The 27,973-nt window shown below is 42.0% G+C and overlaps 1 protein-coding gene across 4 annotated transcripts in view; it reads left to right on the top strand.

Annotated features, from left to right (window-relative positions):
* The window catches only part of rabgap1l (RAB GTPase activating protein 1-like), a 462,369-nt gene that overhangs the window by 119,286 nt on the left and 315,110 nt on the right, over positions 1-27,973 (top strand). For all 4 annotated transcript variants that reach the window (XM_080196010.1, XM_080196008.1, XM_080196011.1 and 1 more), the window contains 2 exons: positions 1,291-1,457; positions 22,349-22,517. In XM_080196010.1, coding sequence (XP_080052136.1) covers positions 1,291-1,457; positions 22,349-22,517 — 336 coding nt within the window. The remainder of the gene's footprint in view (positions 1-1,290; positions 1,458-22,348; positions 22,518-27,973) is intronic.

Raw genomic sequence — 27,973 nt, 5'->3', positions numbered from 1 at the left:
AATTGTTTCTCAATCATACGTTCTGAAGGTTGTTTGCAGTTTAATAACTTGATCAGACAAGCAAACTAACTTCCAACCATGGGCATTTCATGTTCGTTGACAGACAAGAAGGGATATCATAACAACACATTGTCCATTCTCCATGTGGTTTTCAGAAAAAGTGTTCACTTTTTTGTACTCCTGCATGGATGTGACAGCTAGTAATACCCAGCTGGTCTGGCAGCATCTGTGGAGTGGGAAATCAAGTTAATGCTGCAGTTCAATGGTATTTTGTCAGAACTCTTGACAAAAGATTGACCTGAAGTGTTAACTCTGTTTCTGTCTCCATTGATAGATTTTTGTTAGTTTATTGGACCATGATGAACAAATAGAGTTAAGATAAAGATCAATGATGATCCATTTGAGCACCAGGTGATGGTGTCCATCCTAAATGGGAAGGTAGAGAGAAATATCTGTGGTACTGAGTAAAGCTGGAAACTGCAATGACAGCTTCTTGTATTTGATGCAACGGGGTAGGGTGCCAGATCAGAAATCCCTAGATATATTACGAAGCCAGACCAAACCCCAACAATTTTTCTATTTCAGCATAAATGTGAGGAAAGGAGCTTCACTCCAGGAGTGATTACACTGACAAACTGGGCATCTTTTTAACAAAATATGCATTATTCATAACACAGTTTAAGTATAACTCTAACAAAATGAAAAACTTTAACTCTAAACCATTGAACAATCTTTCAACAAGAAAATAAAAATCTCTTGAGTTCTAATTTATCACGCTTTAGTTCCAATTAATTAATATTTCTCTTATAGACTTAACCCCCACTTTAAAAATGATTAGCAAATCCAGGCATACTTGCTTTAACTTTTGTTAACAGCTTTGGCGCTTCCAAAGAGATTTTGCATGTGAGCTTCTCTCTTTAAACAGTCCTCTCCAGCATAGAACAAAAAAGCTGTTTTTCTCAGCTACTAACATAGCTCCTCCTATTTCTAGTATCACCCAATCATATGATTCTATATAACTTACTTTTTTATTAGTTTACTCAAGAAAACATTCCGAGTTCTTTTCAATGGTAAACAAAAGCTCATTAAACCTTCTACTAAAAAAATTTCCATGGGTAAAATGAGTAATTATCATGCTTTCCAACATTTGCTTCATTCCTCCCAGACAAACTGACTATAACAAAATACTGAACCTTAAAGCAGTCCTCTTTTAAGCCTAACGTATATTAATAGTACCGTATCATCATAAAAGACAGTGGCAATTACAGTTTGATTTTCTTTTACCCACAGATAAGAGGGTCTACATGACTGTAGCAGTGGATTTGGTAATTACTGAGGTGGTAGAGCCAGTCCGGTTTCAGTTGGAAACAGTGGTCCGTGTGTACCCTACCAATGAGCGGTTCTGGTACTTCAGCAGAAAAATCTTCTCAGAAGCATTCTACATGAAGCTGAAACAGGTATGGGCTTTGGGAAGTAAATAAAGACACTTGCCATTGGGCTGTTGGGGCATTATTTTCTGAAAGCAACTCCACTGATGCCTAACCAGCTCCAGTGCGATTTCAAAAAAGTTTGAAGTTTAGCTATTGGTCACAAGTAGTCTTACGTTAACACTGTAATGAAGTTACTGTGAAAATCCCCTAGTTGCTACATTCCAATGTCTGTTTGGGTACACTGAGGGAGAATTTAGCATAGCCAATTCACCTAACCCGTACACCTTTGAACTGAGAGGAAAACGGAGCACCCAGAAGAAACCCTTGCAAACACGGGGAGAACGTGCAGACTCTGCACAGACAGTGACCCGAGCCGGGAACCCAGGTCCTTGGTGCTGTGAGGCAGCAGCACTAACCACTGTGCCACCGTGCTGTCAGTGAATTGCAATTCTGCACAAAATGTCTGTGACAGAAGGGTTTCTGGCCATAGGGTTTTCTACCCTGGCTGTGGCTGTTGTGGCTCCTCCCCCTGCGCAGGCGGGTGTGTTCCCCACCCTCCCCTGGCATGGGTGGGCTGTGCCCCTTCCCCCTCCCCTGACATGGGCTGTGCCACCTTCCCTGGCAGTGCATGACCTGTCCAATTCACTTGAACTGAGGTTCACAACATTGTGGGCTGAAGGGCCTGTTCCGCGCTGTAATGTTCTATGTTCTATGTTCACTGCTTCCATGGAAAGATCAAGCTAACAAGGACTGAAAGTAATGCTGTTAGGGATGGCAAAGTGGGACTGAGAAATTTGTTTAATTGAGTTTAATATTTACTAATTAGTTTTGCCGAAATTGGCTTCTTAGTTTTCATAATGACAATTGTGGAATGAAGTGAAGACACTTGTGCTTCGCGTTACCAACATTGCAATCAATAATCGTCAGTGGGATCCTAAGTGTACTTATCCTTATCTCCTGATACCCTCTCATTTGCCTGATATATTTCACTAGTTGGAGTAGATACAAGGCTTCTGAAGACACAGTATTTAGTCCTGAGGGAGGAGGTTGAGTAGTTGAGGCATGAATATCGGTTGTTAGATCTGTGCTTAAATTAGTTCTGTGGCAGTATTTTGATTGTTGTGTGTGTCCTAACCCAGGCAATATGAATAAGTGACAGAGTAAACCATAACACCCGATGCTATGTGAAAAGGGAATTTTCCAATTTGATGAAATGCAGCACTATGTAAATTACTGGAAGTTTTGAGGCTATGGGGATTTTCTGCATCAACTTCCTCCTTGTTACAATAAATAAACAAAAAAGTTCCAGTCTTCCTCCTCCCCTTACAGGACTGTCCTTGATAGTGTACAGTCCGATTTACCTTTACCTCAGCCATGAGTGTTGGCTGGCTCTTTTTAATGTGTGGGGGGGATGTGAAGGGTTTGGAAGACTAAAATCCTCAGCTGAGTTCAATCGCATCTTCACTTGTGTCCACATATGCACACCTTTTAGTAACGATCAATGATTAGTTGTCTGGTGTGTAAAACCATCCTCTCTGATGGGGCAAGTGAAGTGAATTTTACTTGTTTAGCTGCAAGGTGATTGAACAGTTTACTTTTGGTTCCAGTGTTCACTTCCATTCAAATCTCTTCTGATAATGAAACAATGCATACCAGCCAACAGCAAACCCAGGGTAATGACCAGGCTTGGGTTGAGACAATCAGTCATTGCTGTAGGTGGTGCTGGCCAAACCACATTTGCAGCTCATTTCCAGTAATTCCAAGGAGTTGCTAGTCTTCCCCTTGAACAGTGGCAGACGCTATCTAAAACCTTCTTCAGTTAAGCTTTTGGTTCAGTGTCAAATTTTGTCTGATAATACTCCTCCTGTGAAGCATTAATGTTAACAAGTACTCTAAGTCCTGGTGCTACACTGGCTTATTTGCCCACTATTGGGTATCTGAATATCATAGAATCATAGAAACGCTAAAGTGCAGAAAGAGGCCATCTGGCCCATCGAGTCTGCACCGACCACAATCCCACCCAAGCCCTACCCCATATCCCTACGTACTTCACCCGCTAACCCCTCTAATCTACACATCTCAGGACACTAAGGGGCAATTTTAGCATGGCCAATCAACCCAACCCACACATCTTTGGACTGTGGGAGGAAACTGGAGCACCCGGAGGAAACCCACGCAGGCACAGGAAGAATGTGCAACCTCCACACAGACGGTGACCCAAGTCAGGAATTGAACCCAGGTCCCTGGAGCTGTGAAACAGCAGTGCTAACCACTGCTACTATGCCACCCATTTGTTATTTGTAAATTCCCAACAATAGGATAAAATGGTGTTTTATGCTTTTCTGGCCCCTCAACAAATGTAAATTGCCCTTCTGAGACCATGGGACCATTATTGTCGGATGAGCACTCTGTATAAATTCTGATAATTATAGCGTACTAAAGGCATGAGCAAGCTGAGTGCTTTCATTTTTTTAATGTTTTGTTTTTACTACATAATGTATGAATTTGTGATGAATTGTTGAAATTAACAGCCTTGAGAGTTTGGCTGGTTATTTTTAGCACATTGCAGCTGAGTTTATTTTAATTTTTAAAATTTTTTTTGAGAGCCTAATTTATATTGCTGCTTGGTATAAAGCTATTACAGCAGTCATTGCAATCCATAACCAGGCAGACAGCACTGTAAACTCGCAAGGCAGCACTCAAATGTATTTACATCTCCCTCTACCTTGAACCCTTAAAAACTTCCAGGGCAGGTACAGCATGGGGATCAATACAGAGTAAAGTTCCCTCTATACTGCCCCACCAAAGACTGATGTGGGTATGCCGGCGTTGGACTGGCACTCCCAGGACAGGTGTAGCACAGGGTTAGATATAGAGCAAAGCTCCCTCTACACAGCCCCATCAAACATTCTCAGGACAGATACAGCACAGGGTTCGATATAGAGCAAAGCTCCCTCTACACAGCCCTGTCAATCACACTTAGTAAAAAGTCTGACAACACCAGGTTTTAGTCCAACCTATTTATTTGATAATATTCTCACTAGCTTTCGAGGGGACAGCCTCTTCGTCAGGTGAATGGAGAGTTCTGGCCTCAGACAGAGCATATAAAGCACAGACAGTTTAGAGATTACTGATTAAAATGCGAATCCTTACACCTAACCTGCTGTTCAAGACCTGAAGTGGCTGACACTTAGAACAGGTAGAGCATGGGGTTAGATACAAACTAAAGCTCTCTCTATACTGTCCCCATCAAACATTCCCAGAGCAGGTACAGCACAGGGTTAGATACAGAGTGAAGCTCCGAGAACATGAGATTCAAAATCATGAGGGGTCTGAACAGAATAGATAGGGAGAAACTGCTCTCATTGGTGGATTATGTGCAAGTGTACACAGACTTAAGGTAATTGGCCAAAGAAGCACACACAAGGAAAACATTTTTTGTATAGTGCGTTGTTAAGATTCAGAGTGTGCTGCCTGGGAGGATGGCAGAGGCATGTTCAGTCAAGGCATTCAAGAGGGTATCGCATTATTAATAGAAAAGGAAGAGTGCGCAGGGCTATGGGGAAAAGGCAGGAAAGTGGCACTCGGTAAAATGCTCCTGCGGCGACCCAGTAAACACCTGAAGGGCTGAATGACCACCTTCCGTACTGAAACAATTTGATGATTGTGTAGACCTCTCTCTACGCTGCCCCACTGAATGTGCTGGCTGTAGGTGCTGTTGTGTTGGGAGAGATGGAGTGGTTGGGGACCTTGGCTCCATGGGTGTTAAACAAAGAAAAGTACAACACAGGAACAGGCCCTTTGGCCCTCCAAGCCTGTGCTGATCATGATGCCCTAACTAAACTAAAAAAAACCTTCTTCCTTTACTCTGTATCCCTCTATTTCCTCACTATTCATGTACCCATCTAGATGCCTCTTAAATGTTGCTTCCACCACCACCTCTGGCAGTACGTTCCATGTACCTACCACTCTTTGTATGAAAAACTTCCCCTGCACATCTCCCATAAACTTCCCCCCCCCCCTCACTTTGAACCTGTGCCCCATTGTAGTTGACACTTCCACCCTAGGAAAAAGCCTCTGACTATCCACTATGCCTCTCATAATTTTGTAAATCTCTATCAGGTCTTCCCTCAGCTTCCGTCCTTCCAGTGAAAACAATCCTAGTTTATTTAACCTCTCCTCATAACCAACTCCATCAAGACCAGGCAACAGCTTGGTGAACCTGCTTTGCACTCTCTCCAAAGCTTCCATGTCCTACTGGTAGTGTGGTGACCAGAACTGCTAATAGTTCAAATGCGGCTTAACCAAGGTCTTATATAGCTGCATCATGATTTCCCAACTCTTGTATTCAATGCCCCGGCATTGCTAGTAAGGCCAACATTTATCTCTTATCTCTGATTGCCAGTGGTGAATACCTACAGCTGAATAGTTTGCTTGTTCAAAGGAAGTTAAGAATCAACCACATTGGGCCTGGAGTCACATATAAGACAGATCAGTCAAAGACAGCAGATTTCCTTCTATAAAGGATATCAAAGTGAATCATATGGGTTTTTCTGACAATCTGTAGTATCATGATTGCTTTTAGAGATTAGCATTTTATTTGAGATTTGCTATTTGAACTTAAATACCCCTAGCTGCTGCTGTGGGTTTTGAACTTGTCTCTGGAGCATTTGTCTAGGCCTCTGAGTTATGGGTCCTGTAATATTAACACCATGTTGCAATCCCCTGTATAACGTTTAAACAGAAAAATTTACAATGTGCCTGTCTCTGAGTTACAGTTACATAATTTCCCAGCACTGTTCCTGTTTAAAGTTAGTTGCTGTGTTCGGTCCATTATTTTTCTCAGAGCTTAGTCCTGTTAAAATATTTTTTTGCTTCCCTGCACATGTTTTTAATTCTAACAGACCAAGGCTTGCATGGTAACTTATTCACTGCTGCAGTGCTGCACACTTCTGTAGCTTAGAAGCACATTGCCACCTCGTACTTCGGACACACAGGCTGTTGAAGGTATTTCCAGTTTGAGAGCTCTTGAACACTCAAATTGTTTCAGTAATTTGATAACTGGTTTAGCAGTCTTTTCAAGGAAAGTACTTGATTTATAAGGTGCCTTTCACAGACTTGGGATGTCTTAAAGTGCTTCACAGCCAACAAAATGCATTTGAAAATGTGGTCACCTTGGAATGTAGGAAAAGCAGCAGCCAATTCGTGCACAGTAAGCTACCACTAACCATTATGTCAGAATGACCAGGTCGCCTGTTTGTACTGTTAGCTGAGAGATAAACTTTACATAGGACATGGGAAGTGCTATCTTACTCTCTGAAGTAGTGCTGTGGAATATTTTATTCCACACTTGATGTCATCAGTCCAGTTGTTTGTTTATTTGGCGCTAGCATAGCAATGTCAGGTAGGGTTGGGTCAGGGACTCTCATTATGGCCCTCTTCCAGTGTTATAAATATTTCACAGACTTCCTGTAACACACCATGAGTACCTTGTCTGTATAAAACCTGATTTTGCATTTAATCGTAGTTATTATTCTTGTTTTATTTAATGTGATGAGAAGATTGATTCCATATTCTCCAGTGCAATAGTATGGCATAGAATGCTGCATTAAGAGGGGTTGGAAACTAGAGATAAGAGATGAATTGTGCTTTTGTCCTGCTAATTGGATGATGTAGGTCATCTTAAAATGTCTTCCCTAGGAAGTGTTGTTGGACATTAGTTGCAGAATTTAGAGATGTTGCTTGGTACAAGTGCTCAGTTTGTTAAGTTTTATAGCACTGTTTACCTCATTAACTTAAGGTAACGGGCAATTCTGGAGCCCATCTTGCAACAATGCATCAAGTTATTTTGAGAGTGTGGAAAAACTCCGCAATGCTTGTGATTTAATGTTACATACTTGAACAAACAAAACTACCTCTAACATATATACATTTTATTAAAGAGTATTTATTACAGATAATTTATTACACAGTTAACTGTTCCCTAGTGCATTCTCCATGGCAATGCCTCTAGCCATCAGGGTTCACTCGTCAATCAACCGATGCTGTCTTCTCAAGCAGTATGAATTGTTGTTCCCTTTACTGTTGGTAATTTCTTGCAATCCGTCCTGATGTGTGCAAGACAGAGAACTTAGCTAGCATGTCTCTTTCTTCAACTGGAAACTGGATGCAGTTTTACTTTTCTACTGATCAAATTAGAGACAAACTTGTACAGGATGTGAACTGAACCGTGTTTTAAACCCCAATATTGCTGGCACGCATCAGAGTGAGTGGGTGAAAAGAAGAAGCTCCCCTCTGGTGACTCCATTACAAAATTATGCTGGCTGCTGCTCATTACTGAATGAATTGGGGAAATGCACAAGTTTTTGGATATTGCTGGTGATAATTGCAATGTGCTGCTCTTGGTTCAATTCTGGTATAACTCTGCACTGGATCACCCTGCATGGCATTGTCAGCAGCACAATGAGAGCCCCTAACTCAACTCTACCTGACATTGCTACACTGATGGGCTTCGCACTGCCTGTTCGAAGTGCCAAGTAAACAAACAACCGGACTGGCGACATCAAATGCAGTGTCTGTGTGAGCTTGGCAAAGACTATTGTCAGGAGGGTAGTGGGTTGTGAAATGAATGAAATGAGTGTTCCATGGTTTATCTTTGTTGCACCCTTTGAAATCATTCATAAATCCCAGGTAGAATATTGCTCACTTCATTCCTGATCTGAAGGGTGTCTTCTCTGACAGTGATATACTCTGTAGCATGCTGGGAATTCATCCTGGATTATGTGCCTATGTCTCTGGAGTGAAGCTTGTACCCATGATCTTCTGATCCAAAGTGAAGAATACTACTAACTGACCTGTGACTGATGATAAAGAAAGGCTAAGGAAATGGATGTGATGATATAAAATACAGTGGGCTGATGGCGTGCTAGCATGAGAACAGGATTTGGAGGAGCATCAATATCTCTGAGATATTAATGATTGTGAGCGGGCAGAGGTGAAATCCTCAAAGGAAGTGGAATTCGATTTATGACACATAAATGCTGTAAAATAAGCAGGGTGAGGGTGATGGATATAAATGAAGACCACAATGAAGAGAAACAGAACTGCTTTGGAGAGATTGGACAGACTTGGTTTGTTTTCATTTGAGCGTCGGAGCCTGAGGGGTGACTTGATAGAGATTACAAAATTATATGATGCATGGGTCGAATGGATAGTTGGAATCTTTATCTCAGGTAGAAATGTCAGCTACTAAGGGGCATAAGTTTAAGGTAAAAGGGGGAAAATTTAATCTGAGACACAAGGTTTTTGCATAGAGGGTAGTAAGTGCCTGGAATGCACTGCTAGAGGAGGTGGTAGAAGCACATACAATAGCAACATTTTAGAGGCATCTTGACAGATACAAGAACAGGGAATAGAGCGTTATGGACCACATACAGGCAAAAGGTTTTCAGTTTAAAAAGACGTCACGTGTTGGCAATGGCTTGGTGGGCTGTAGGGCCTATTCCAGTGCTGTGCTGTTCTTTGTTTTCTGGTCAAGGTTGATGTCCCTGATTAATCTTTCATCTTTTCTCTCTATGGGTCTTTGCTATGTGTAAATAGGCTGCTATTTCTGCTTACAAAATGCACAGTGTGCAGCTTTTGGGACGTGAGAATGACATTTTATAAATGTGATTGGTCTTTGACAAGAAGATTTAGGCTATTGAGGCTAGCAGTGAGATGCAAAGAAAAACTGCAATCCCTGGAAACTGCAGCTAAAAGCAAAAAACGCTGGAAATACACAGCGGGTCGATCAATGTCAGAAAAGAGATGTGGAAAGTCTTTGTCGGGTCGAGACACCTTGTCAGAACTAAGTTCTTAATCAAAAAGGTTTTTATTCTAGACACTGACAGGCCTGTGGTTTAATAACGAGGCTTGCCTTTTTTATGGTTGTTTTTGAAGCTAACTTTTACTCTTCCTAATTTAGCAATTCAGAACTGTTTCAACCAAGCTACAACTATAAACAGCAGATTTGCTGGGAATTTGGTTTGACATGGGACTTGGTTTCCCCCCGGTATAGATTCATACCCTTGGCGCACACATGTCTAATTGCAATGCTACTGAATGAGAATCCCACCATGAAGCCCACAATACAACTGAGAGGCTTGTGTCCAGATTGATGATGAGGGATTGAGTGCGGAATAAACTTTGTCAACCTCTCAATGAAAGCTGGGTTAATATTTTGTTCACTTCAGCTATCTTTCACTATTTCACATTACGTTCACTGGGATAATCCTCACCCTCCAGTCATTAGAATGATTGTAGTACTGAAGAAGGCCATTCAGCACCTCATCTATGGCAGCTCTCTGCAAGACTCCCCTAGTTCCACTCCCCCATTTCTTCCCTGTAGTCCTGCAGATTTTTTATCTCCAGCGAATTATCCAATTCTCTTTTGAAGACCCCAGTTGAACTTGCCTCCATCACACTTTCAGGCAGGATAGAATCATAGAATAGAATTCCTACAGTGCAGAAGGAGACCATTGGCCCATTGAGCCTGCACCGACTACAATACCACCCAGGCCCTATCCCCGTAGCCCTACATATTTACCCAGCTAATCCCCTGACACTAGGGTCAATTTAGTATCGCCAATCAACCTAACCCGCACATCTTTGGATGTTGCAGGACATGACCACTCATTGCCTAAACAAGCTTTTCCATATGTCACCAGTTCTTCTTTTGTCAATCACTTTTGATATGACCAACCCCCCAAGTGAGATTCCCCAAAAGTTTATAATCTGGATGAGACTCCATGATTTGTCACTGTCTGTCTGGGATGCCCCTCATTTTGTTACAAACCCAGGTGAGGGAAGATGAACTGGTTCTCTGTCTTAATTCAGCCACCTCTACTAGTAGCAACAGGATTTAATTTAACAAGGTCCCCCAGTAGTTATGTTTAAAAAGAAATCGATTTAGTCCAGCTTTCTTGAGTTAAGATAGAGTAAGTTTATTAACTATTGAAAGGGTATGGTCCCCATAACCCCATGCATTTACCCTAGCTAGCTCCCCTGACACTAAGGGGCAGTTTAGCATGGCCAATCCACCTAACCCGCACATCTTTGGACTGTGGGAGGAAACCAGAGCACCTGCAGGAAATCCATGCAGGCACGAGGAAAATGTGCAAACTGCACATAGATAGTGACCCAAGCTAAGATGCGAACCCGGGACCCTGGTATTGAGTCAGCAGTGTTAACCACTGTGTCACCATGCTGCCCAAAGACTTTGATGCCAGCAGAGTTGACTTCTGTTAGCCAGTTTTGAGGTTTCCGTAGAGTGGGCTACTCCAGTAGAGTAGGCAGATAGTTGATTCTTTGATTCCAGTGTTCTGTGGTTTGATAGAGAAATTCCCTAGTTCCTTTTTCAGCTGCGATCCTTTTGTTGCTTGGGGCTGACTTCCACAATCAGAGAAAGAGATTTGAGATATAACTGCAAAACATGGCTATTTTGCAGGGGCACTGCTGGTTGCTTCTGGTATGGTATCAAACACCAGTGTGGAAAAACCTTCCAACTGCTTATTCTCACAGCTTTCTTTGCTAGCTTTGAACCCTTCTTTTGTATATTATAATGAATCCACAAATCTGTCCAGTCCTTGTTCATAGGATCTCTTGAAGCGGTGGCTTTGTCTTTACTGGTGTCTCTTTGGCTCTTTGTCTTTACCGGTGGCTCTTTGTCTTTACCGGTGGCTCTTTGTCTTTACCGGTGGCTCTTTGCCTGTACCGGTGGCTCTTTGCCTGTACCGGTGGCTCTTTGCCTGTACCGGTGGCTCTTTGCCTGTACCGGTGGCTCTTTGCCTGTACCGGTGGCTCTTTGCCTGTACCGGTGGCTCTTTGCCTGGACACAGAGATGAGCTCCATTCTCCCTTAGAGAATAATCCTTTTTTAATCAGTTTTGGGCGCCGCACCTGCGCAAAGATATTTTGGCCTTGGAGGGAGTGCAGAGGAGGTTTACTAGGCTGATACCGGAGTTGAGGGGGTTGAGCTATGAGGAGAGGCTGAATAAACTAGGCTTGTACTCGTTAGAGTTTAGAAGAATGAGGGGAGATCTCATTGAGACGTATAAGATGATGAATGGGATGGATAGGATAGAGGTGGAGAGACTCTTCCCGCTCAAAAAAGACAGTAGGACTAGGGGGCACAGCCTCAAGATAAAGGGGGGGTGGTTTAGAACGGAGTCGAGGAGGAACTTCTTCACTCAAAGGGTGGTGAATCTCTGGAATTCTCTGCCCGTTGAAGTGGTGGAGGCTGCCTCGCTAAATATTTTTAAGACGCGGGTTGATGGGTTTTTGATAAGAGAGGGGATTAAGGGTTATGGGGAGAGGGTGGGAAAGTGGAACTGAGCCACAACAGATCAGCCATGATCTTATTGAATGGCGGGGCAGGCTCGAAGGGCTAGATGGCCTACTCCTGCTCCTATTTCTTATGTTCTTATCCTCTAGCCATCCAGCTAGTGGCTTGTATATATTCTCAGGCACCTTTTCACCTTTTCGTTTTATTTTTTAAATTCTTTTTAGAGTTCAATATTTTGTGCGTAATTCCATGTTTTTTTTCTCTGATCCTCTATTCCTCTCTTCCTCTATTCCTCTGATCCTTTATTCTTATGTCAGTGGAAAAAAATTCTCCCCATCTACTTTTTCAGACTTCATTATTTTGAATATCTCTATCACATCTCCTGACGATCATCTTTTCTCCAAGAAGAACATTCTCAGCTTCTCCAATTTATCCACAAAACTAAAGCTCTTCATCCCTGGATCCATTGCCAATAATCTCTTTTTTGCACCCTCTTTAATGCCTTCGTATCCTTCTGTAAATATGGTACCCAGAACTGGACACAATACTCCAGTTGAGAACAAACCAATATTATACAGTTTTAACATAACTTCCGTCTGTGTCCCCATGAGTGTCTAGAAGTTTCATGGTCACCATTACTGAGACTAGTCTTTTTATTTCAGATTGATGAATTAATTGAATTTAAATTTTCTTGTTAGGAACCCTGGTCCAAGCCTCTGGATTGCTAGTACAGTAATATTACCATTATGCTAACTTTGTGACATTAGTCAATTTAGATGTGACTTTCTGTCATGTCAGTTGAATCATTTATAAATATGGTGAATGGATTAAGTCTCAATACGTATTCCTTAGAGAGTTGCCAGCCACATTCTGCCAATTAGAGTGTCCACCTATTATCTTTATTCTCTCTTCCCTGCTGCCCAGCCAATTTTCTAATTTATTTATTAATTTCTCTTCAGTTCCATGAATTTCAAGTTTAATTAGCAGTCCCATATGAAGGACTTTATCTAAGTCCCACATAAATAACATGTATAGATGTCTTCATGTCCAGTACTTTGTTCACCTCTTTAAAATACTTGGGCTAATCAGGCCTTACAAATCCATGTTGGCTCCCTCTGATCCACTGAAAATTCTGAGAATATACCATTACTCTTTCCTTAATTCCTATGTGTAAAACATCCTACGTGTAGACCATTCCCTATCTGTAGAACCAGAGGAAATGGGTGAGATGCTTAATGAGTGCTTTGCCTCGGTATTCACAAAGGAGAGGGACACATTGATTGATGGTGTCTTTGAGAGGTGTGTAAACCCTTTCGAACAAGTCATCATTATGAAGGAGGAAGTGTTAGGTGAATTAAAAAATATTAAGGTGGACAAATCCCCAGGGCTAGATGGCATCGATCCCAAATTACTGATGGAGACAAGAGATGAAATTGCTGGGCCGCTAACAGAAATCTTTGTTTCTTCATTGGCCACTGGAGAGGTCCCCAGTGATTGGAGAATAGCCAATGTTGTCCTGTTATTTAAGAAGGGCAGCAAGGATAACCCGAGTAATTATAGCGTGTAAAAACAGAACAGCAATGCGTGTAAAAACAGAACAGCAATAATTATGTGGGATTTTAACCTACATATTGATTGGTTGACTTAAGTTGGACGCGGTGGACTTGAGGAAGAGTTCTTAGAATGCTGGGATATTTTCCTCGAACAGTATGTTAGAGAACCTACGAGGGAGCGAGCTATCTTGGATCTGGTCCTGTGTAATGAGACAGGTAAAATTAATGATCATCTTGTGAGGGATCCTCTTGGAATGAGAGACCACAATATGGTTGAATTTCTAATACAGATGGAGGGTGAGAAAGTAGGGTCCCAAACCAGTGTCCAAAACCAGTGTCCTCTGCTTGAACAAAGGGGAATACAATAGGATGAGGGCGGAATTGGCTAATGTAGACTGGGAGCGCTGCCTTGTTGGTAGGACAGCTGAGGAACAGTGGAGGATTTTTAAGGAGATTTTTCTCAGTACTCAGCAAAAATATATTCCGGTGGAAAACGAAGGAATGTAAGGAAAGGGATAACCAGCTGTGGATAATTAAGGAAATAAAGGAGAGTATCAAATTAAAAACCAATGTGTACAGAGTGGCCAAAATTAGTGGGGAACTAGAAGATTGGGAAAGCTTTAAAAAGCAACAAAGAATTACTAAGGAAGTGATAAAAGAAAGAAAGATAGATTATGAAACTAAACTAGCACACTATATAAAAACTGATGGTAAAAGTTTTTACAAATATATGAAAAGGAAAACAGTAGCTAAGATAAATGTTGGACCCTTGGAAGACGAGAAGGGGGATTTAATAATGGGAAACGAGAAAATGGCCGAGGCCTTAAACAAGTTTTTTGTGTCGGTCTTCGCGGTAGAGGACACAAATATGTACCGATAATTGACGGTCATGGGACTGTAGGGGATGAAGATCTTAAAACGATTACTATTACTAAAGAGGTAGTGCTGGGTAGGCTAATGGGACTAAAGGTAGACAAGTCCCCGGGTCCAGATGGAACGTGTCCCACGGTACTAAAAGAAATGGCAGAAGTAATAGCAGATGCGTTAGTTGTAATTTATCAAAGTTCGCTGGACTCTGGAGAGGTGCCAGCTGATTGGAAAACAGCTAATGTAATGCCACTGTTTAAAAAAGGAGGTAGCCAAAAGGCAGGTTACTACAGGCCAGTTAACTTAACATCCATAGTTGGGAAAATGCTGGAATCCATCATTAAGGAAGAAATAGTAGGACATCTGGAAAAGAATGGTTCAATCAAGCAGATGCAGCATGGATTCAAGAAGGGAAAGTCACGTTTGATGAATTTACTGGATTTTTATGAAGATGTAACGAGTGTGGTTGAAGAGGGGAACCAGTGGATGTGGTGTTTTTAGATTTACAGAAGGCATTTTATAAGATACCTCACAAAAGGTTGCTGTAGAAGGTACACGGAGTTGGGGGTAAAATGTTAGCGTGGATTGAGGATTGGCTATCTAACAGGAAGCAGAGAGTTGGAAGAAATGGATGCTTTTCTGGTTGACAGTTGATGACTAGCGGTGTGCCGCAGGGATAGGTGCTGGGGCCTCAACTGTTTACCATATACATAGACGATCTGGAGGAGGGGAGCGAGTGTAGAGTAACAAAGTTTGCTGAAAACACAACGATGAGTCGGAAAGCAAATTGCGTGGATGATGCAGAAAGTCTGCAGAGAGATTTGGATAGGCTAAGTGAGTGGCGACGATCTGGCAAATGGAGTATAATGTTGGCAAGTGTGAGGTTATCCACTTTGAAAGGAATAAAAGGAAAATGGACTATTATTTAAATCGTGAAAAATTACAATATGCTACTGTGCAGAGGGACCTTGGGGCCCTTGTACATGAACTGCAAAAACTGCAGCTGGTGATCAAGAAGGCGAATGGAATGTTAGAGCATAGAACATGTTGGCCTTTATCGCAAGGGGGATGGGAGTGTAAAAGCAGGGAGGTCTTGCTGCAATTGTACAAGGCACTGGCGAGGCCGCAACTAGAGTACTGTGTGCAATTTTGGTCCCCTTATTTGCGAAAGGATATATTGATTTTGGAGGGAATACAGAGAAGGTTCACCAGGTTGATACCGGAGATGAGGGGGTTAGTTTATGAGGAGAGATTGAGTAGATTGGGCCTGTACTCGTTGGAGTTTAGAAGGCTGAGGGGGGATCTTAGAGAGACATATAAGATAATGAAGGGGCTAGACAGAGTAGAGGTAGAGAGATTCTTTCCACTTAGAAAGGAAACCAGAACTAGAGGGCACAGCCTCAAAATAAGGGGGAGTCAGTTTAAAACAGAGTTGAGGAGGAGCTTCTTCTCTGAGGGTAGTGAATCTTTGGAATTCTCTGCCACTGAAGCAGTGGAGGCTACCTTGTTAAATGTGTTTAAGTCAAAGATATATAGATTTCTGACCAATAAGGGAATTAAGGGTTATGGGGAGCAGGCGGGTAAGTGAAACTGAACCACTACAAGATCAGCCATGATCTTATTGAATGGTGGGGCAGGCTTGAGGGGCTAGATGGCCTACTCCTGCTCCTATTTCTTATATTCTTATGTAATTATAGAATCTAGTTGAATTTTCTCACAACGGATGTTAGTCTAACTATTTATAATTATCTAGTTTCTGCTTTTCAGTTTTCTCAAATAATGCACTGAGGTGCATAATTTTTGAATCTCTTTGATGTAGTGATCTGTTTTAGTGATGGGGTTGGAGAGATAAATGTTAGCCGTGTAGTGGGGGAGGTGGCAGAACTACCTTAGTCTTCACTGAATCGTCCACCTGAGAAGGCAAGTGGGTTTATTTTGATTTCTCGTTTGAAAGACAGCAGCTCAGATAGGGCAGCACTTCCTTAGTACTGCACTTGATCATGGAGTCCCTGGATTGTTTGAACCCATGACCTTTGGACTCATGGTGAGCATACAACCAACTGAGCTAAGACTGAAGCCTGTCTATGTAGGCTTAACATCTTAACGGTTTTCAGTGTTAGTGCACTCAGCAGCCATGTGAGATTACATTGTGCTTTCCTTTTGGAGGGAACCCTGGCATAGTGCTTCAATGTGTACTCTAATGCAGTAGTGAACAGGCATAGCTTATAAACTGCAAATATGTGGGGAGGCAATGGGCTTGTGGTATTGTTGTTAGACTATTAATCATAAACTCATCTAGTGTTCTGGAACCTGAATTCAAATCTCACCACAGCGCAGGTGGAATTTAAATTCAATGGCTGATATTTGGAATTAAGGATCTACTGATGACCATGAAACCATTGTCACTTGTCAGAAAAACCCTTCTGGCTCACTAATGTCCTTTACCGTCCTTACCTGGTTTGGCCTACATTTGACTCCAGAGCCACAGCAAGGTGGTTGACTCTCGACTGCCTTCTGAACAAGGGCAACTAGGAATGGGCAATAAATACTGGCCAGCTAGCGACACCCATGTCCCATGATTGAATTTTTAAAAATGTAAACACAGTTTTCAGCAACTCATAAGAAAAGAGCCCAGTAAAGCAGCAGAAGGTTTAGGAATCACCATCTTTCTTCTGACTGGATGATCGGTTTGTGTGTATGGTGATGGTTTTTCCATCTATATACTGCTGATGTGTGACCTGAATTTACCTCGCTCATTCGCCATCACCAAATAAATTACTGAAGCTTCTTCCAAAAAGTTAGCAAGCAGTCTTAAAATAAACCACCTCAGGAGGGCAGTGCTTCCCAAATTAAGTGGGATTTGATGACCATTTGCAACTCAGCTACAGATTCCAGACGGACAACACTAACCCCACACCCCAACAAAGACGGAAGGATGCCAGGGAATAAAAATAACCCATGACTGGATTTTATACATTTGATAACTAGTTTTATTCCCAATGCACAGAAATATGTAAAATTTGTGTCTGTTCCTGAAGCCATGGCTATGCTCCTGTTGTATTCTATACTTCTTTGTGAATTTCTGACTTTCACATCAGTGCATTAATGTACGTATCAGATAGCATGTATATGTGTTTCACACATTTTACACTGAGCATATGTTACCTTACAGTTCGCACAATGCATGTGTTACCCTGCATTCCTCAGTGCATCCGCCGTGTGTGTGTGTGTCCCACCGTGTGTGTGTGTCCCACCGTGCGTCCTATCTGCGCGCGTCCCACCGTGCATCCACTCTGTAAATGTCCACACTGCGCATGTCCCACCGCGTGTTGGCTCTTCGCGCCGTGCATCGGCCCTGTGCGCCTTGCGCCGTGCGCCCCCCTCCATGCATTAATGTCTGTTTTACATTTATTAGGGTCCTGGACTAGAATCCCAAGAATATTATGAAGCTGGACTAGACTCCAATCATGTTTCTCTTATGGCATAAATCTGCTGAAAGGATACTTCCTTCCAAGAGTAATTCCACTGACAAATTAGGGACCTTTTATTATAAAACAATCTTTCATCATCATCTGGCTCTTTTCCATCAGATTTGAGAATTTCAAACATTTATGCCAATTCATAAAAAAAGACATTATGTCCTTGCTCAGTAGCAATCACCCAGTTTCCAAAGTGTAGAGCCTTTCCAAGATATTATCTTGTTTATAACAGACTATGTTCCTTTTTGTCTTGTTAAAACCTTTTGAATTCCAAACAGTGCTGTTTCATTCAGCATCATCAATTGACTTAACACTCGTTTAAACATTTGATAGAGTATCGAATGGGAAAGAACAACATGGGGTTAGGGTTTTCATGGATTTTAAAGCTGGATAATTTGATTCTATTCAGAGTTACATTAATATAGTGTCAGAGGAATTGCTCTTTCATTGTTCCTAAGAGATAGAAAACAGTTTGCTTGAACTTATTTTTAAAAATCGAGTATTAAATGAATATCACAGGGCCCCATTCTTAGTCTGCTACTATCTTGTGGGTACATTAATAATTTAGTATATGCATCTCCTGATCTATGCTAGTTCTCTTCGTTTGTGACCTACCATATGTGCTGATGTATTTGAATTTTGTGATTGTTGTAATTGCTGTGACCACAATCATTAATGCTAACAATACTCAGCAAGTCTAGCGGCATCTTTGGAAAGAGAGAAATAGGTCCTGACCTTTCCTCAGATTTGGGAAAAATTGGAATTGTAATCGGATTTAGAAGGTAAAATAACGGAAGGTGAAAAGGCCAGATGTCATGCCAAGTAAAGACATTCTTTACCTACTGCTTGGACTGTAATTCATTTGGAATATCCAGAACTAACTGTCTCTTTTTTTGAATGGACCTTAATAAATGGCCAAGTTGGCTACTGGAGTTCAGGTGACTTGTGTGACTTTTGCATAGACTCAAGTGCCTCAAGTCTCCTGAAAATTCGTAAGTGAATAACCAAGGGAGGAATACCTTTGAATGGACATTCTGAGATGCAAAGTGGAATTTGCTTGTGGTTTACTCAAAATCTATAGGCTCATAAACCTAGCACCTTTGAGCTTGATACTTAATGGAGAGATGCAGAAACCAGTTAACTATAATAGGTGTCAATAGCCACCGTCTATCTCCCATTGTGTAGCAATGGCTTAGGACTTCCAGACCATTCTGAGTAGACAATAGTAGTTGACTATCTTTGGATAACAAACCTACTTTTCTCCGAACCAGAGAGAAACCGGAACACAGCTGCAGGACTTCAGGGGCAGAAAAAGGGGGTAGATTCATGCCTTTCTAAATCTGGAGACTGCTACATTTAAATAACACTCAACCTGGCTCCTTTTCTAAATCCACCTGTATAGAAACTTGACCTGGTAAGGAAACTACAAGTAACCAATTTTGTGATATTCTGAAAAAGCCATCTCTTCAAGGGAATCCTACAACAACACTGATATATGACTCCAGTTATTGAACTCAGCGAGATTATGCTTTCAGAATGAAACATCTCTTTCAACAGGACTGTACTGACTACCATTTCTGTGACGAGCCAAACATGTGAACTATTAAATGTTCTTTTGCCTACAACTTACAGAAGTGCACTACCCTTTTGAATCTATGTTGGTGGCAAGCGTGTGTGGAAAGTAGGGGGATTACAATCTGAAATTTGAGTGCACAACCTTTGATTATATACCAGGTGGGGAACTGGTATAAAAGCAATACCTCCAGGCTTACAAATTGTTCATCTGTTTATAATACGGTATATATCTTTAACACAGGTATTACAATGAGCCTGTGATATGGCAGATTGATTTGTGGTGTTGGTATGAAGGGGGAGGTTGATATAATCTCTGAGAACTAACACTTAACCACTCAAAAAGAAGTACTTCCCTTCATAATCTGGTAAAGTGTGTGAGAAGTAGTAATATCTGCGCTTTAGCAACTTTGGTTAAATCAAAATAACTAACTGAGACGCTGTCTATAAAAAGCAATAAGTAACACTATATTTATCTAACTAACAGTGAACAGGTTAACTAAATTATTAACAAACCAAATAAAAAACTACTCTAATGGAATGCTGTTTAGATAAACCTAATTCCCACTTAATAACAAAAAAAACTTAAATCGCTTTCAAAATTTCAACCATGTTTGTTATCTTCTGGAATCTTCTGTCTTTGCTGATTTCTTCTGTTTTCATTATCGAGATGAGGCTTCCTTTTAAGACATAAATGTGGCTTTTACACTGGCAGAGACATTTGCTAGTTGTGTGTCTGTCTGTCTCTCAAGTTGTAAGCTGTGCCAGAGCCTGTGTAGCAGAAGTAGTTGCTGTCTCCCTCTCTGGGGCTGGGAGCTGGCTGTTATACCTCTGATGACATACCAAAATTCCCAAAATAGGCTTGGTTTACAGGTTACCAAAACATCAAATTCATAAGAACATAAGAAATAGGAGCAGGAGTAGGCCAACTAGCCCTTTGAGCCTGCCCTGCCATTCAATAAGATCATGGCTGATCTGTCGTGGCTCAGTTCCACATTCCCGCCCTCTCCCCATAACCCTTAATCCCCTCTCTCATCAAAAACCCATCAACCCGTGTCTTAAAAATATTTAGCGAGGTAGCCTCCACCACTTCAACGGGCAGAGAATTCCAGAGATTCACCACCCTTTGAGTGAAGAAGTTCCTCCTCAACTCCGTTCTAAACCGCATCCCCCCCCCCTTATCTTGAGGCTGTGCCCCCTCGTCCTACTATCCTTTCTTAGCGGGAAGAGTCTCTCCACCTCTATCCTATCCATCCCATTCATCATCTTACACGTCTCAATGAGATCTCCCCTCATTCTTCTAAACTCTAATGAGTACAAGCCTAATTTATTCAGCCTCTCCTCATAGCTCAACCCCCTCAACTCCGGCATCAGCCTAGTAAACCTCCTCTGCACTCCTTCCAAGGCCAAAATATCCTTGCGTAAGTACGGCGCCCAAAACTGCACACACTACTCCAGCTGCGGCCTCACCAATGCCCTATACAGCCGCAGCAAGGCCTCCCTACTTTTATATTCAATCCCCCTCGCGATGAAGGCCAGCATCCCATTCGCCTTCCTGACCACCTGCAAGCTGGGTTTTTGCGACTCATGCACAAGGACCCTGAGGTCCCTCTGCACCGTCGCCTGCTGCAGTTTTTCTCCACATAAGTAATAATCCTTCCTACCATTATTCCTACCAAAGTGGACCACCTCGCACTTGCCAACATTAAATTCCATTTGCCATTTCCTGGCCCATTCGCCCAGCCTATCTAGATCCTTCTGTAGACTCTCCCCACCCTCCGCACAATTTGCCTTTCCACCAATTTTGGTGTCATCAGCAAATTTCGACACCCTACACTTGGTTCCCTCCTCCAGATCATCTATATAAATGGTAAATAGCTGAGGCCCCAGCACCGACCCCTGAGGCACTCCACTAGTCACCATCCGCCAATCCGAATAGCACCCATTGACCCCCACTCTCTGCCTCCTATTTGACAACCAGTCCTCTATCCACGCTAACACCCTACCCCCAACTCCATGTCCCCTGACCTTCTGCAATAACCTCTTGTGAGGTACCTTGTCAAACGCTTTCTGAAAATCCAGAAAGACCACATCCACCGGCTCCCCTCTATCCACCGCCCTAGACACATCCTCATAGAACTCCAGTAAATTTGTCAGACACGACTTCCCTTTAACAAAACCGTGCTGCATCTGCTCTATCAAGCAGTTCCCCTCAAGATGCCTTGCTATTTCCTCCTTGATGACGGATTCTAACATTTTACCTACAACAGACGTTAAACTAACCGGCCTATAATTCCCCGCCTTTTGCCTGGCACCCTTCTTAAACAATGGTGTAACATTAGCCGTTTTCCAATCTTCTGGCACTTCCCCGGAATCCAGTGACGTCTGGAAAATAACCACCAAGGCATCCGCTATCACCTCCGCCATTTCTTTCAGGACCCTCGGATGCATTCCATCCGGTCCTGGGGACTTGTCCACAATCAGCCCCTCCAGTCTGTCGAGCACCACCTCTGATGGGCTCAAATCTGATAGGCTGCTATTATTCAAATGCTATTAGTTTAAACTGATCAGGCAAACTTGGCAGCCCTACTGCCTAGCCTCGCATTAGAATGTTTCACCCTATGCTCTCTGTGTATTGCATTTGCACCTGTATCTCTTTTAACACTCTGGAATGCAATTTTACAACTCTTAGCATTTTACAAGTTTTGCTTACAATTTTACAAACACTAACTTCATAAGTGTCACATCATTAATGTAGATTAATTAAATCATATTTGTCCCTGAGTTTAAGTATTTAATGCGAATCACGAGTCCCAATATGGGTCCAACACAAAATCATGAAATATGTTGGAAATGTAACCACTATCGCAATGTAGGGAATACATTGCAAGTTCCCACAAATGTGCCCATGACTGGATAATGTTTTAATGATATTGACTGTATTGTGGTTTAATGGAATATGTCTTTACCATGAGTATCATGGCAGCTTGGGTTCTGGTATTTTCAGCGTCAAAATCTAGTTTCTGTCTCGAATTTCTATGATTTTTGCAAAATTTTCTGCACCAATCATTTTCCTGGCCTCAGCAGAGGTTCCAACAGCTGAAGAGAACTATCTTTTCTTTTGCAGTCAGAAGGCAAAAACCACGCAGGTATTGGTGACACAATGTATGAAGTGGTTTCCCTGCAAAAGCAGTCTGAGAGAAATGGAAGTGCTCCTCCTGCGACAGGCTTCATGTTGTACCATGGGAGGCAGGCCAGTGTAACCCTTTCCCCTCAGGATGATAAGGAAGAAGAAGGTATGTAACAAGGTTTAATAAAAGTATAGTCTTGAATAGTGCTGTAAAAATGGCATTGTTACACAAGGCTTTTGAACATATGATGCATTTTGGCCATGTATATTTTCAATGTGGCTGCGCCTGGAGACTATTGAAAGTAAAGGCCCATGTCCTCTCACCCAGAATAAAACTAGCTCTAAATAAATTTGTGCAGTTTCAGTCTGGATATCATTTTTGACTTGGAGTGGTGTTGTCCAAAACGTCAGCCATTAGCCACAGGTGAATAATTGCTTTTCTAAACATAAATATTAGAAATATGCAATAGGCACTGTTGCTGGTTGTATGATCCCAATACTTGTATTTGCATGGTACGTGCATGGTGCTTTAACCTGTTTGTGTGTTAGTTGGTGGAATGGTGAAACGTGGATCAGTTTTTTATTGGTTATTGAATGCTTTACCACCTTGGTTACCGACTTGCATATTTACTTAATAGACTTCTAATACATGTATCATGTGTACTTACCTGTATTGTGTGTAGGATTTTTGTATTGAAATTAGTGCAAGTGGCTAAAATGATGCCACTCTAGCCACACCTGTAACCAGTCAGTGATTTCTATTGCACAGTGCTACTTTAGAGTTAATGGACACATGCCTTCTCTCACTGGGTAAGCTGTAGACGCACACACCAGATGTTTGACAGTTCTTGTAGATGTAGTAAATAATAAGTGCATAAAGGTGCATCAAAGCACATTATCACTTGTTTGTGATAGCACTGTGATCAAAGAAAAATATCCTGTTGTTTCCAAGTAAAGAAAGTATGTAGCAAACCACAGATTGTACACTTTATAAAAATAGGGTTAAACAATGTCTTTGGTTCATTATACCCTAATGGATGGCTCTGTTCTGTTCATGATTGGCACAATTCACAGTTACTCTTTCCCAGCCTTTTCTGTAGCCCTGTTCATTTTAAAGGAATTGTGGTAAGGTGCTCCTTGTCAGAACAGGTGATATATTAATTTGTATTTATGCTATGTTCTTGATGATTCTAAACAGCTGCTGGTCTATCTCTGCTACTCTTGATCTTTTGCATGTGTGAGTTATCTTAATATGAATGTTCATAGAATCATATAGCAAAGAATGAGACAGTGTAATCCACCACTGAACTTTTGAAGACCATAAGACATAGGAGCAGAATTAGGCCATTCAACCCTGGCTGATATTTTTCTCATTCCCATTCTCCTGTCTTTTCCCCATAACCCGTGATCCCCATATCAATCAAGAATCTATCTCAGTCTTAAAGACACTCAATGACCTTGCCTCCACAGCCTTCTGCGGCAGAGAGTTCCACAGATTCACTACTCTCTGGCTGAAGAAATTCCTCCTTTAGCCTGAGGCTGTGCCTCTGGTTCTAGTTTTGCGTACTAGTGGAAACATCCTCTTCATATCCATCCTATCCAATCCTCGCAGTATCCTGTAAGTTTCAGTAAGAACCCCCCCCATCCTTCTAAACTCAATGAGTGCAGATCCAGAGGCCTCAACTGTTCCTCATACGACAAGCTCTTCATTCTAGGGATTATTCTTGTGAACCTCCTCCAGGCTCTTTCCAGAAGCCAACACATCCTTCTTTAGATACAGGGTCCAAAACTACTCACAATACTCCAAATGGCGTCCGACCAGAGCCTTATACAGCCTCAGAAGTATATCCCTGCTATTGTATTCTGGCCCTCTCGACATGAATGCTAACATTGCATTTGCCTTCCTGACTTCCGACTGAACCTATACATTAACCTGTTGAGCAAGGACTCCCAAGTCCCTTCGTGCTTCTGATTTCCTAAGCATTTCCCCACTTAGAAAATAGTCTACGCCTCCACTTCTCCTTCCAAAATGCATAACCTCACACTTTTTCCACATTGTATTCTATCTGCCACTTCTTTGACCACTCTTCTAGCCCCCCGCTTCCTCAATACTACCTACCCCTCAACATATCTTTGTATCATCTGCAAACTTAGCTACAGTGCCTTCAGTTCCTTCTTCCAAATCATTAATATATATTGTGAAAAGTTGTGGTCCCAGCACCGACCCCTGAGGCACACCACTAGTCCCTGGCTTCCATCCTGAAAAAGGCCCCTCTTTCCCCACTCTGCGCCTTCTGCCAGTCAGCCAATCCTCTGGCTGAGCCAGGATCTTACCATTAACACCATGGGATCTTAACTTATTTAAAAGTCTCCTATGTGGCACCTTGTCAAAGACCTTCTGGAAATCTAAATAAATCAAATCCATTGGCTACCCTTTATCTAACTTCTTTACCTCCTCAAAGAATTCTAACAGATTTGTCAGACATGACCTTCCCATTGACAAAGTTGAGCTGACTCAGTCCCATTTTGTCATGCACTTCCAAGTACTCCATGATCTCATCTTTAATAATGGACTCTCAAATCTTGCCAATGACCGAAGTCTGGCTAACCGGCCTATAATTTCCTGTCTGTTGCCTTCTTCCCTTCTTAAACAGCAGTGTTACATTGGCTACTTTACAGTCCTCTGGGGCCCTCCCTGTCTCCAGTGATTGCTGAAAGGTCACCACCAGTGTCTTCACAATTTCCTCAGCTATCTCTTTTAGAACCCTGGGTTGTAGTCCATCTGATCCAGATGATTTATCCACCTTCAGACCTTTCAGTTTCCCCAGAACCACCTCCTTGGTGATGGCCACTACACTCACCTGTGCTCCTTGATTCTCCTGGAGCTTTGACATCCCACTGGTAGCTTCTATCGCGAAGACTGATGCAAAGTAACTATTCGTTCCTCTGCCATTTCTTTGTTTCCTATTATTACTTCTCCAGTCTCATTCTCCAGTAGTCCAATTTCTACTTTTGCCTCTCTCTAACCGTTAGTATATTGAAAACAACTCTTCCTATCATCTTTTATATTACTAACTAGCTTACATTCATATTTCATCTTCTCCCTCCTTATTGCTTTTTTAGCTGTCTTCTGCTTGAATTTAAAGACTTCCCACTAATCCTTGCCACTTTGTATGCTTTTTCCTTTGCTTTTATGCTGTCCTTGACTTCCCTTGTCAGCCATGGATGCCTCAACCTTCCCTTAGCATGTTTCCTCCTCCTTGGGATGAACTTCTGTTGTGCCTCCCAAATAACCCCTAAAATCTCCTGTCATTGCTGTTCCACTGTCTTCACTGTTAGGCTCCCTTTCCAATTAACTATGGCCAGCTCTTCCTTCATGTCTTTGTAGTTATCTTTATTTAATTGTTATGCTGTTACATCTCATTCCAGTTTCTCCCCCTCAAACTGCAGGGTAAATTCAATCATGACTCAAACTATCTACACATCCTTTCCCAGACTCATCATCCACCAAGTCCTTCTCTTCAGTGAATACTAATGCAAAGTACTCGTTTAATAGCATACCCATTTCCTCTGGCTCCACACATAGATTCCCTCCCTTGTCCTTGAATGGGCCAACCCACTCTCACTACCCTCTTGCTCTTTATTTATGTATAAAAAGCCTTAGGCCACTGCTCTGTAAGGGTTCCTTCATCTTAAGTTCCCTAATCAAGTCTGCCTCGTTACACATCACCAAATCTAGAATTGTTCCCTAGTAGGCTCTGTCACAAGCTTCTCCAAAAAAAATCTCTTAGACGTGCACAAATTCCTTGTCTTAGGATCCACTACTTACCTGATTTTCCCTGTCCACCTGCATATTGAAGTTTCTCATGATTATTGTAAGATTGTCTTTTTTATATGCCTTTTCTATCTCCTGATTTATTTTCTACCCCACATCCTGACTACTGCTAGAGAGCCTGTGCATAATTCCCATCAGGGTCTCTTTACCTTTGCAATTCCTCAACCCTACCCACAGAGATTCTATGTTTTCTCATCCTATATCGCTTCTTGCTATAGATTTAAATTCACTCCTTACTAATAATGCAACCCCGCCCACTTTGCCCATCCGCATGTCCTCTCGATAGGCATCTGGCATATCAGATGCTTTCAAGTATAAGTTCATAAGGATTCAGGACAGCACATTCCTGTAAGGATGAAGGATAACGATATTGTGAGCCTGGTCAAAGAAAAAAAGGAAGTATTTGTCAAAGCTAGGAGGCTGGTAACACACAAAGCAAGTATGGAATACAAGAAAAGTAGAAAGAAACTTAAACAAGGAGTAAGGAGGGCTAAAAGGGGTCACAAGAAAGCATTGGCCAGCAGAATTAAGGAAAATCCTAAGGCTTTTTATACATATATAAAGAGCAAGAGGGTAGCGAGAGAGTGGGTGGGCCCATTCAAGGACAAGGGAGGGAATCTGTGTGTGGAGCCAGAGGAAATGGGCAAGGTATTAAATGGGTACTTTGCATTAGTATTCACTGAAGAGAAGGACTTGGTGGATGATGAGTCTGGGAAAGGATGTATAGATAGTTTTGAGTCATGTTGAGATTAAAAAGGAGGAGGTATTAGGGTTCTTGAGAAACATTAAGGTAGACAAGTCCCCAGGGCCTGATGGGATATACCCCAGAATACTGAGAGGGGGGCAAGGGAAGAAATTGCTGGGGCCTTGAGAGAAATCTTTGTATCCTCACTGGCCACAGGGGAGGTAATCATGATGTGGAAATGCCAGCGTTGGACTGGGGTAAACATAGTAAGAAGTCTCACAATACCAGGTTAAAGTCCAACAGGTTCATTTGGTAGCAAAAGCCACTAGCTTTCGGAGCACTGCACTTACCTGACGAAAGAGCAGAAGGAGAGGATTGGACAATAGCCAATGTTGATCCTTTGTTTAAGAAGGGTAGCAAGAAAAATGCAGGTAATTACAGGTCGGTGAGCCTTCCATCAGTTATTGGAACTTATTGGAGAGAATTCTTTGAGACAGAGTTTATTGCCACTTGGAAATAAGTGGACATATTAGTGAGAGGCAACATGGTTTTGAGAAGAGGAGGTTATGTCTCACAAACTTGATCGAGTTTTTCAAGGAAGCAACAAGATGATTGATGAGGATAGAGCAGTGGATGTTTCTACATGAACTTCAGTAAGGCCTTTGACATGGTCCCTCATGGCAGACTGGTGCAGAAGGTGAAGTCGCCTGGGATCAGAGCTGAGCTGGCAAGGTGGGTACAAAACTGGCTCAGTCAAAGAAGACAAAGGGTAGCAGGGGAAGGGTGCGTTCCTAATGGAGGGTTGTGACCAGTGATGTTCCTCAGGGATCAGTGCTGGGACCTTTGCTGTTTGTAATATATATAAATGATTTGGAGGAAAATGTAACTGGTTTGATTAGTAAGTTTGCGGATGACACAAAAGTTGGTGGATTTTCAGATAGCGATGAGGACCATCAGAGGATATTGAGACTTGGGCGGACAGATGGAGTTTAATCCAAACAAATGTGAGGTAATGCATTTTGGAAGGTCTAATACAGATAGGAAATATACAGTAAATGGCAGAACCCTTAAAGAGTATTGATAGGCAAAGGGATCTGGGTGT

Source organism: Carcharhinus amblyrhynchos, chromosome 9, assembly GCF_965287045.1.
Source record: "Carcharhinus amblyrhynchos chromosome 9, sCarAmb.v2.hapA, whole genome shotgun sequence".
Taxonomy (NCBI): Eukaryota; Metazoa; Chordata; class Chondrichthyes; order Carcharhiniformes; family Carcharhinidae; genus Carcharhinus; species Carcharhinus amblyrhynchos.
The sequence above is the reverse complement of the archived record's forward strand: the minus strand, read 5'-3'. Positions and strand labels throughout refer to the sequence as shown.